The 12,504-nt window shown below is 44.4% G+C and overlaps 1 protein-coding gene across 4 annotated transcripts in view; it reads right to left on the reverse strand.

Annotated features, from left to right (window-relative positions):
• The window catches only part of ATP10A (ATPase phospholipid transporting 10A (putative)), a 148,357-nt gene that overhangs the window by 67,280 nt on the left and 68,573 nt on the right, over positions 1 to 12,504 (reverse strand). For all 4 annotated transcript variants that reach the window (XM_083734165.1, XM_083734163.1, XM_083734164.1 and 1 more), the window contains one exon: positions 1,878 to 2,082. In XM_083734165.1, the coding sequence (XP_083590291.1) occupies positions 1,878 to 2,082 (205 nt within the window). The remainder of the gene's footprint in view (positions 1 to 1,877; positions 2,083 to 12,504) is intronic.

The raw sequence follows: 12,504 nt of genomic DNA on the forward strand, positions 1-12,504 counted from the left end.
GACAAAAGATACTGAAAAATGTTCTGACGGTAAAAGCTGATCAACAGTGGAACAGTCTGCCACGAGAGGTGGTGGACAACTCCTTCCTTGGAGGTTTTCAAGCATAGGTTGGATGGCCATCTGTCATGGATGTTTTAGTGGAGATTCCTGCATTGAAGGGGTTGGGCTAGATGACCTTTGGGTTCCTTCCAACTCTACAATCCTTTGAATCTGCAATTCTGTTTTCTTTGAGCTGTGGTCCTGATCCGCAAAAAAGAGAGCTGAACACGGCCACAGATATGCAGTGTCTGCATGCCTCCACGTAGCTCGATGGTGGGATTTCATAATCCAGCTTCCAGGAGACCTCAGAGGCCCACAATCCGTACAAAGTCAATATTTTATCAACCAAAACAAACAGAAACCCTAGAGGCTTTGTCACAAGAAATGGGCATAAATCCATGAAAGCAAGGTGGAGTCGTTTTTAATGCTTGGACGAGACTCTCAGGCGTTGTTTATAGGGACTGTCAAGATTTCTCAAAGCCTTAAGCCCAGGTTAATGCCATGGGTGTGTGTGTTTTGTGCATGCTGCCTTGGCAGCACATGAGGACAACCTATGCACGCTAGCTTAGAAGTCCCATGCCACTCAATGAGACTTACTTCTGAATAGACATGAATAGTATTGCCCTGCAGAGCCAGTGTAGTGTAGTGGTTAAGAGAGGTGGACTCGTAATCTGGTGAACCGGGTTCGCGTCCCTGCTCCTCCACATGCAGCTGCTGGGTGGCCTTGGTCTAGTCACACTTCTTTGAAGTCTCTCAGCCTCACCTACCTCACAGAGTGTTTGTTGTGGGGGAGGAAGGGAAAGGAGATTGTTAGCTGCTTTGAGACTCCTTAGGGTAGTGATAAAGTGGGATATCAAAGCCAAACTCTTCTTCTTCTGCATGTCAGGATGGTCTAAATCCAGGATGGGGAATCTCTGGCTCTTTAATGGGCTGAGTGCTGTTGCGCTCAGGTCTTGCTTTCCAGCTTCTTGTGAGCATCTGGCTAGCAACTATGGCAGGCATAGGCAAACTCCAGCCCTCCAGGTGTTTGGGACTACAATTCCCATCATCCCTGACCACTGGAACTATTAGCTAGGGATGATGGGAATTGTAGTCCCAAACATCTGGAGGGCCGGAGTTTGCCTATGCCTGTACTGTGGGAACAGGGGGCTGGACCAGGTGGGTCATTGGCATGATCCAGCAAGCTCTTACGTTTGGGGCTGATGGGAGTTAGAACATCAAGCTTGCTGGAATGAGTAGTTCTTGCTCTGTAACACTGGCAAGAACGAGAGAAGGCAAGAGCGAAAGAATCGCCTGCTAGATGGGGCCAATGGCCTATCCAGTCCAACTTCCTGTGAAAACAGGAAGGCAGGATTCAAGCACAAGAACACACTTTCCCCTCCTGTGGTTTCCAGCAACTGACAAGCACCATTTATTTTAAGGCACTGAATGAAATTAAACATTCTTTTAATTAAAAAGCGTTTCTACACCACTTAATACAGTGGTACCTCAGGTTAAGTACTTAATTCGTTCTGGAGGTCCATTCTTAACCTGAAACTGTTCTTAACCTGAAGCACCACTTTAGCTAATGAGGCCTCCCACTGCCGCTGTGCCACCGGAGCATGATTTCTGTTCTCATCCTGAAGCAAATTTCTTAACCTGAGGTAATATTTCTGGGTTAGTGGAGTCTGTAACCTGAAGCGTATGTAACCTGAAGCGTATGTAACCCGAGGTACCACTGTATGTCAAAAATCTCCAAGCAGCGCACAGTTTAAAAAGAACAGCAATATAACTTTTTTTTAAAAAAAACCACTACCAAAAACCAGTTAAAGAGCAATATAAAATATATGCAAACTTACCAGCTCTAAAAATCCTCTTACAACTTGTCTCTGCTTCAAGTTGGTCTCCCCATCCAGATTAGCGGTTTCAATGTGGCACAGACCGTCGGGGTCACTCGAGGAAAGCAGCAGGATATCAGAAGGGATGATTTCATTACAACGCAGCTGGATGAAATCTCCGACTTTCACTTCTTTCCAGTATCTGGTGGTGTATTTCCTTTCAATCCTGGCCAAGAAATGTTTGCAAGAAATGCATTGAAATGTTTTCTAAGTACAGCCTAGCTGGCAAAAGCTCCTGAGAGACTACAACTTGTTACATGGGCAGACTTCCATCTGTGTTGCGTTGTGCTTGTGGCAGTGAAGCCTCTCACACCAATTGGTTCACAGACACACCAATACCCAAGGAACGAAGCGCATCAGAAATGTTCGAAGTCCAACTTCTGTGAGGAGGGTTGCCTGTCAGTTTGGGATTAAAACTGTTATGTCTGCTACAGAAGGTAACAGAACAAGTGATGCGTATTGAAAACTTTTGTTACATTTTTTTTTAAAATGAGAATTTATATTAATAAAATATTTTTTTTAAAAAAAATCACACAGGCACTATGGAAATAAGAAATGGGACAAATGTAGCTACAGAGCTAGAATGATGGGACAGGACCCAGAGTGAAAGAACCTAAAGCACAGAATGCCCACAGGCAGAGTAGCTGCATGAAAGGTGGAGTAAAGCAGGAAAAAGAGACTATGTAAGGAACATATTTGAAAAATGTAGACCTGGGAACCCAAGAGGCATACAGACACCAGATCTAGACCTTGGGAGACCTCCTGTGCATTCGGAGACTTGCACAGAAGCAAGAACTCTGCCAGTTGAGGCATCCAGCAATTCGAAAGCACGTCAAAGTGCAAGTAGATAAATAGGTACCGCTCCAGCAGGAAGGTAAACGGCGTTTCCATGCGCTGCTCTGGTTCGCCAGAAGCGGCTTAGTCATGCTGGCCACATGACCCGGAAGCTGTATGCCGGCTCCCTTGGCCAGTAAAGCAAGACGAGCGCCGCAACCCCAGAGTCGGTCACGACTGGACCTAATGGTCCCTTTACCTTTTTACATTAATACTTCTGCTTTGTGACACGGAATCCTAAACGGCCACGAGGGACAAAAGGCAGAGGAAAGGGTTTGAACACTGAAGCGCACACCCTGTTCCGGACTAGCCTAGCCAGTTCTTTGGCTTCAGGTTTCTAATTCTACTTTACCTGACCACCACATGTTCTTACTTTATGGCTGCCGCTCAGGAAACTCCTTGGATAAGACATTTTAAGGCTTTAACCTTTCTTTCAACATCAACAAACAACAACACAAACACCCTGGTGTTGGTCCAACCTGCGATCTGTCACTTGGGTAAGTCCAAGTCCATCCATTAGCCAGTTGCACACCCCTCATGCCCCTTGAGGGTGTGCTATACTTTGTTTGGACTGCATTCACCCCGAAAGCTCCAGAACTAAAATCCAGCTCCTTCTGCACTCTGAGACAGGTGTACCAAACATGGGCTGAAGGCAAATGAGGAAGCGTTGGCAGGAAGCACATGCCAGTAGGTTTGTACCAGAGGCCTCGTTTCTGAAACGTCTGTAAGCTCAATTGTACTGGGTCAGTTCAACTACAGAGAGCTCAGAAAAGCAAATTTCCAAAGAAATATACAGCATGGGGAATGCACAGCACAATGTGACCGTGCTGTTGCAAGTCAGTGGAGCGGGTTTCAGGAGTGAGAAACCAGTTTCCTGACTCTCCCATCTATAGTTTTATGAACTTAAAGAAAAAAGAAAAAGCTATCCATAATTTACTTGGCCACTACGCTGACTTACAACACAGCTGACACTCAGGAAGAATCTTGGAAGCCTACTGATAAAATAGTTAAGTTGGAGGTGTGGAGTTGAGACTTTATGTCCCAGTACAAAAAAATATCTAAGGCAAAGCACCATGACAGGCACAGCATGAAGAGGAAGAGGCATGTTTCCTGAACTGATTTATATGCATATATTTCAGCGAAAGCACACAGGAGAGAAAGATTAATAGAGGAGATGTGAGGAACCAAGGAACGTATTTCAGCCTAGCGCTTTGGCATGTTTCTAAATAAGAAGCAGCTGCCAAACACACATTCCAGTTCTGAGCATATCCTGTGGTTCTGTAGAGGTGTAGAAAAGGCATGGAATGTAAGTACTAGGCACAGCATTCAGGTTCCTGAGAAGCTCAGCATTCATTTTCAAATAGCACAATTCTAGCCCGTATGGCTGCAGAGACAGACTTGAAAGAATCTAAACAATGCCTAGCTAATCCCAGCAACTGGAGGATTCCAGATGGTCGTGGGGTGGAGTTTCAGTGCTCCACAGAGATACTTAGCAAATGTCCCGGCTCCAACACCATTTGCATAATAACATCTACAAGTAACATAACTGAGCATTTGCTGGCACAGAATTGATTCACGTGGGAGCAGAATTTTGAATTGTTTTCTTTTAAGCACAAAAAAGACACATATAGAAAGGAAGGCATTAATGCAAGGCACTAATGGGGAACCTGTGCACCTTCTAGGACGATACCTGGTTTCCAACACTGTGAGATACCACCAGCTAAACATTGCGATATACCAATATATCACAATGTCTAGATGGAACTACGTTGAGGCATTGATTGGTTTCACGGTTTCCTCTGCATTGCAATTTTTGCCAGTGCCTACTCTTTTGCATAAGGAGTTGGCAGAATTAACAGGGACTATAAAAATCAAGAAAAGCATTGGTTGGCTTCACGGTTATTCCCACATTGTGATTTTTGCATTGCACATCCACACACCATGATTTGTGATATTTTGCCAGGTCAAAAATTATGAAAGCAACATCATGATAGGGACTTCAAACCGGTTTCGGACAATACATGGCCCAGCCCTAGTGCCTTCCAGAGGTTGTTGGCTTCCAGTTCCCATCAGCCCTGGTCAGGGATGATGCAAGTCACAATTTTCTAGCCCTGTTGTAAAAGCTAGCCCTATTGTAGCTTCACATATTTAACAAAGGAAGCTAAGAAATGCTGAAAGACCTCACTTAACTTTTGCTCCTCCAAGACCTGAGAGAGAGAGAGAGAGAGAGAGAGAGAGAGAGAATCCCAAAGCAAACAATAGCAGAGGACAGTGAGTCCCACGTTTTCTCCCCCATCTGTCCACCATTGTTGAGAACAGCCAACACTCAGTCAACAGAGGTGAATCTCTCTAGTATCAAATTACTGTTCCCCATCTGAGTTATGATAGAGTCTAGTTGTGGAGGCACAACTCCTGCCCTGCGGCATGGTCCAGTACAGATAAGGATCAGGGAAATTCAGAGCGACATGGCAATAAAAACAACAACATACATTTCCACCCAAATAAAAAGCAAAGTGATGTGGTAACATTCTTAGGAAATACCTAAGAGAGTAGGATTTTCCTAAGAAGATATAAAAAAGTTCCAGTATAAAATAGCTCCCGATTCCTCTTGTTATGAATCATTATTCCTTATAAGGACAAAATGTGAATAACTCTGTGGACGCGAAACGTAGTCGAAGTAGCCAAAAATATACCGTTATAATGTGCTGCAGCATAAATCACAAAGCCAGAGTCACTGTGGGCATTCTGCTAAAAATGCAGACACAGATCTAGTATGGGAAAATGATATTCTTAGGTCTTTTATGTTCTCGCCACATCTGCTCTGCAATCCATTCACTGACTCCGTGAAGCTTTTGCACATTCTGTGCTTTTAAAAAATAAAATAAAAAGAGTGTTAAAAGCACCGCCACATGCCACTTCCTTTCTCCCAACTTTGCCTACCCAGGTTACACTTGGGTTAAAACAAGGAGCACAATTTGCCCTTGGGAACTGTAAGACTACATTTGCTTGTATAGGAGTTTGAGAGCTCCACTCATTGGCCAACCTGGCAACCTTGCTGTACCTTCTTCTTCTTCTTTGGCGATCACTCCTAGCTGAGTAAGATTGTCTTCCATAAACACGGTTTTAAAAGTGAGTCTGTAAGTGACTGTGGAGACCAATTCTGGATCCACACATGCTTCCACAGTGGGGACATAGGTTTCCGGGTGGGAGTTCATCACGCTGAATATTTGCCAAGCATGCCTTCCTCTTAGCACGTTTCTCCCTTTCATCCTGAGTTTGAGCATCTTCAACGCCCATGACACCTTTGGTAAAGACTGTTCTCCAACCGGAGCGCTCGCAGGCCTGTGTTTCCCAGTTGTCGGTGTCTAAACTACATTTTTAAAGATTTGCCTTGAGAGAGTCTTTGAACCTCTTTTGTTGACCACCAGGCTTACCATAGGACTTCACTGACCATACCTTTCAGAGTTACAGCTCTGTGACATCCTTCGCTGAAGGATGGGGAAGAGGATGTGCAGGAAAGTGGAGCGTTGAATGCCCATTGGTAGAAACTGAAAGGAAAGCTATAAAAGTGGAATGGGGCATCAGAAAGAAAGAGAAAGCAGGGGTAGTTAAGTAAAATGTTGATCTGGCATAGCTTAGCCAGGCTGACTACAATGCAATGGATAGAGAAGTTTTTCTCCCTTTCTTCTTCTGATACTAGAACTGAGGGTCACCCAACAAAGCTGAACAGCCCAATATGAAGACAAGACAACAAGAAGTGCTTATTTCCATAATGGCGCTGGGGTAGGACACCTCTGGGCCCTCCAGGGGCTGTCAGACTACAATTTCCATCAGCCCACCCAGGATGTCCATACATCAGGGATGATGGGAGTTGGAGTCCAGCAACTTCTGGAGGGCTGCCGGTTCCCCATCACTGACATGTCACAGATAAACCTTGGAACCTGTTCCCGCAGGGTTTGGCGATGTCCACCAACTCACGGCAGCTCTGAAAGCAGGTTAGAGAAATTCATGGAGGAGAAGCCCGCCAATAGCTACACGTCATCATGGCTGCATCCTACCTCCAGGATCAGTGCCAGCGCGCCTCTGAACCAGTGTTAGAAACTCGGATATATGAGCTAGGCACCAAATGGCTCCTTAAACCAAGGTTACAGTCGCCAAAGTTGCCCTTTGGGGCAAGACGGCTCTAAAGTCTTATTTTTCAAATGATGGACTGGCTGTGATTGATTCTCAGTTTAACATCTGGCTAATCTTGAGCTGGGTTAAGAACTCTGACAACTTAAAAGAAAAAAAAAGGCACTTGATCCAGAGACAGTCCACATAAATATTGGGCTATGCCTAATTCTTTTTCTTAATGGCGACTGCTCCTGCTCCTGGCTTAGGCTGCACAGAAAAAGCAGTTTGGTTCCTGAAATTCATTCTGATTGTGCGGATAAAAGATAGAATTCTGCAGGATGGGATATTAGTGTGTGAAAAGTGTCAAGGTCCAAGGATCCCCAGACATGCACCTCCAGATGGTGGAGATGTCAGGCACCATCCTGGCACCCAAGCATCTTTACTTGGTCACAAGTGATTGACAGCTACGTGCTGAATGTGTCTGGCACCTGGATACTTTCAAACAGCGCTCTGAACTTCAGTTGCTGGGGAACAGGAGTGGGAAAGGGCTGTTGTGCTCATGTGGTGTGTGAGCTTCCCTTTGGCATCTGGTTGGCAACTGTGGGAAATGGACTGCTGAGCTAGCTGGGCCTCTGGTAGGATGCAGCAGAGTTCTTATGTTCTTACACTGTAGCTCTGTTTCCTCCCAGATTCAGGACACACCTGGCCTTGCCTCCCAGCTATTGGTTCTCATTCTTGGATGCAACAGCCAATGGGAGGAGAGAAGCACAGCGTAGTGGGCGATTTCAGAAGCAGATGCTGACAGCACCACTTAGCAAGGTGCTGTGTGCACCATATAAAATATTTTATTCATTTGATTTATATACTGCCCTTCATCATAGGATTTCAGGGCGGTTCACAGAATACAATACAGGATAAGGTAAAGGTAAAGGGACCCCTGACCACTAGGTCCAGTTGTGACCGACTCTGGGGTTGCGGTGCTCATCTCGCTTTATTGGCAGAGGGAGCTGGCGTACAGCTTCTGGGTCATGTGGCCAGCATGACTAAGCCGCTTCTGGCAAACCAGAGCAGCGCACGGAAACACCATTTACTTTCCCGCCAGAGCAGTACCTATTTATCTACTTGCGCTTTGACGTGCTTTCAAACTGCTAGGTTGGCAGGAGCAGGGACCGAACAACGGGAGCTCAACCCGTCACAGGGATTCGAACCGCCGACCTTCTGATCGGCAAGTCCTAGGTTCTGTGGTTTAAATCACAGCGCCACCCACAATAGAAACAAGCAAATAAGTAAAACAAAACAGCAAAACAATAATATTTTCCGCTATTCTCAGGTTAAATTAGTATGTTTGCAAATCGTGGGCCATTGAAATTTTTTTTTGCAGTAGCAGTGGCATTAAAAGGACAGCTGTAAGAGGAAATGTGGAGCACACTTTGCCAAATAAGGAAAGAAGAATACTGCACAACTGGATCCAGAGCAGGGCTGAAGATAACTGGGAAAAGTGCTCCTTGGGCTTTGATCATAAACCTGATTATCTCTCTTTTGGAGCTTCCCAGAGACATCTGGCTGGGCACTGTAGCAAACAAAACACTGGACTAGATAAACGGGCCCAGCAGGGCTTGTTTCATGTTTTGTATGAATGAAACATGGTATCTGCAGCTTTTGAAGTAAATGGCTTGTGAAGATATACTGTCCCACACACGATGGTAATCACATGTAGAGTGCATGGGCACCATTCCTTGCGCACTGGGTAATTTGTGTGAAGGGCAGTCCTTGTGAAACAGACCGCCACACAATCAATTCTGCATTAGAGGGTGTCTATTTCCACAGTCGTAACACCACTGAGAACCAATGTGGCTCAAGAGACAGGCACCACCTGTATGTACAGGGAATGTGTGGAGGCCCAGTTTACATCAACTCTGAAAATCAGTAGATAGGCAGGAAGTCCAAGGATGTGGGACATAGGTTCATATACTGTGCATGCACTTGATGGCAACTATGTGCATTGGTTCAAGTTCATTGCTAGAGCTGTGGCCTCTACTGAATAAATATATGGTTGGGTTTCCTCAAAGTCATTTCACCCTAAGAAGTGCTTGAACTGCAGAGTGTAAATCTCTAAAATAAATCAAATTGAGAGAACAAAGAAAAGGAGGCAATTCAGAAGAATGAGTGTGCTATTCCCAGACATTTAAAGATTTTTATTTTATTTTTAAATAAGAAGAGTGAGACATCACATTTTAAGGGCAAGAAAGAAGAACTTGTCCAATCTGCTCTTTGGGTGCCATTTCTTTTTTTTAAAGCACAATTAGCACATTTTAATACTCTTTTCCCAACACCCTACACTAAAAACACTGAACGAGAGGGCATTTTTTTGGCCAAGGATGAAACGGTCTGCAAATTATGCCAATCAATTTTCACGAGTGTATCTATTGCAATACCAATTCCTCTACCCCGGAATGTTGCCGATACTCAGGGCACTTCCAGAGGGTCACTATTTTCGGGTGGGATTCAATCACAGACCGGGAAATTCAGATTGCACAATTAGCATTGATTTGGAGCTCTTGCACAACAAATCCACTTCCCCCAAACAGCAGACTTTCTGCAACAAGGAAAGTGACAGAAAAATGCCCTGGAAGGGGTGGAATAACATTGGTGTTGATGCAGTGCCTCCCCACAAACAATGGATGCTCATTAAATAGAAGGAAAAAATGAGGATGAAGGCTAAATAAACAGGTTACCTGGGAGCAACCTGAGGGCGGGGGGATCTGGATGCATCCTACGACCCACATAAAAATTGCATTAGGGTGAATGCAACATCTATGACAGACGCTGCCTTGAGCAGTCCATTGTTTTAAATATTACATGCTGAGCAATATTCCACACATAGCACTACGCTTCCGCCGAACTGACTTTTTAAATTCCTGCATATTTGGTAGCTGTCACAATCAGGCACTGCTTGCAGCAGGAAAGTGAAAATAGTACAGAAATCTAAAGACTCATTAAACCGACCACATGCCAAAACAAGAGGAAGGCTCAGCTATCTACTCACAGCTTCTTTGGACATTGCAGAGTAGCACGCGGTGACACATACACAAACGTTTATACTAATCAGGAAAAGTCACAGCAACCATTGGTACACACACACACACACACACACACACAGTCATTGCAAACATACTTTGGCTTGGTTTGGACTCAGGAATAAACAGCTGCTTCTTATTGGGTGCACAAAGCTAACATGTCTCCCTTCCCACATCTCTTCCGGTTTAGCTGAAAGTAGTTCAGAAGCTTGAGACAAACCACAGCTTAACATTATGTCTGAACGTGGGCAAACTGTGGTTAGTCTTCGCTATGCTTAGCTGAAGTAAGCCGGCTTCAAACCACAGGTTAGGAAGTCAGCTTGTTTCAATGGAACATAGTTCAAAGCAGAGGTGGGGAGAACATTGCCCTCCAGATGTTGCTAGACTACAACTCCCATCATCCATGGCAATTGGCTATGGTGGCTAAGGAGGATGGGAGTTGGGAGCACAGCAACCTCTGAAAGGCCACAGGCTACCCACCCAGCCAATATTGTTGGTACGTCAATTCCCATCAGTCCTGGCCAGCATGGCCTATATGACCAAGCATGATGGGAGTTGTGGTCCAATTCCATCTGGAGAGCACCATGTTGGCTAACTCTGCTTTGAAGTGTGTTCTTTGTATGCTACAATTCTTTTCTCTTCATTCACCCTGAACGCTGGTAAATGAACCCGCAATCATAAAAGCAAGGGACAATAGAGACAGAAAGAGAAGTTCTAGCCATTAATTTCTGCCCTGGCTGACTGAGCTAATTGATTCTATTGTGAGGCTGTCTTCACTGGCCTTCATCACTCATTTGGAAGTGAAGATGTGCACATTCTTCAGAATTCAAGAGCTGGCTAGGATTTCGCTTTTAGCACTTCTAAAGTACTTCTCTGCAGTGTTCGGGTACTATAAAATATGAGAGCCTGATTTTAGTTTATGGTGGGCTTTGGTTTTAGGCTTTGTAAATCTCAAGGTTTAAACAAGAGGGAGAAATCTGACTATCCAAAGAGCTTAGCAACATATAGGAAGAACCACTCTCTTGTTATCACAGAAATCCATTGAATATAATGCGCCAGCACATTATTCAGCAGGTCCTCAGTGGCACGTAGAAGACTCTGACACCCTTCAAAATCAAAGTGCAAGTAGGTTCCTGAACCCCAGCCAACCGCTGTCTGTTTGATATCTTTTGAAGCAACACTGGCCTTCCTTTCAAAAGAGGCAAAATGCTTTGTTCTTTCACCCAAGGGAGGTAAATACCAGCACTGGTGGCCTTCAGAAATTAAAACTGCAGCCAGAAAAACAACCTCTGAAGAATTTAATGGTGTAATAAATAAAAATCAACAAAAGCTTTGCTTGAAACACTCCATGTCTTAAATTCAACTCATATAAATATTGTTATTTATTTAAATTTGTATACCGCCCTATACCCAGAGTTCACAGGAAAGGGGTAAGAGAAAATCATTAGACTGAAATCCTAGGCACATTTATTAGGAAGTAAGTTCCATGCGAATAAATGGGACTTACTCTTAATAAAATATCAGTACTGGGGCTTTAATGAACTGTATCCTACAGTTTCCTACAATTAAGTTGAAATCAGCTTGGGAGCAAATAGTAATGATGATGATGATAATGCAAAGAAAAAGAACACAATTTATATTTTCACTTGCACATTAAGCCACCCTTCCAGGATCACTTTTTTAACAATCCAAAATTTTCAAACACACACATAGATACGATTCTGTAACCCCATCGCTATTCCAGAATAAAACGTTCAATCTATTATTTCAAGAGGTAGGATTACTGAAAGTAAAGGTAATTATTTACACTGGTAAAGGTGGGTGTGGGGGGTATCTCCCTCTATTAATGTTATTCCTTTATCCTGTTTGATGCTGACAATGAGTAATCTCCCCCTTGATTTAATCTGGTTAGCTCAGAAATAAGCCAAGCTATTTCTCCACCCAAACCAGGAAACGGATCGGCTTATTTCCAAGCCAAAATGAATTTAGAATGAGCCCATTAAACCCCTTCCTTCCGGCAAACTCAGCAGTCCCCCAAACCCCTCTCACCTTGATGGCAAATGGCGGCTAGCGGGAGAGAGGTCTCTTTCCCTGCTGGTGCCAGGAAATGCAATTTCTCCAGGAGCTACTGCAATGTTTGCAAAGCCCTTTAGAAAACTTCATTTCACTAGGCACAAATTAGATGTGAGACTTCCTTCCGTTGCTTCCCGTCCCCTTGCCTCCGCCATCAAAGCAACAGCAGCAACAGCAGCAGCAATAAGATAAATGGGGTGATTGGGTAGGGGCATGGCACAGAGTTTGAGAGAGTTTGGGATCTGGTTAGGGACAGGGCGGGAAGAGTGTGTATTGAATATATACCCCACCTTTCTTCAGAGGAGCTCAAGTCAGCACACATGGTTTACCCTCACTTCATCCTCATAAAACCCCTGCAAGGTAGGTTAGGCTGAGAGGAAGTGAGTGGCCCAAAATCCACAGTGACCTTCACGGCTGAGTGGGGGCTTGAACCCTGGCCTCCCAGGTCAATACTCTTAACAACTCCAGCACAGGATCTGTCTATTCTTTAC

The sequence above is a fragment of the Podarcis gaigeae genome, assembly GCF_964106915.1.
Source record: "Podarcis gaigeae genome assembly, chromosome: 4".
Lineage (NCBI taxonomy): Eukaryota > Metazoa > Chordata > Lepidosauria > Squamata > Lacertidae > Podarcis > Podarcis gaigeae.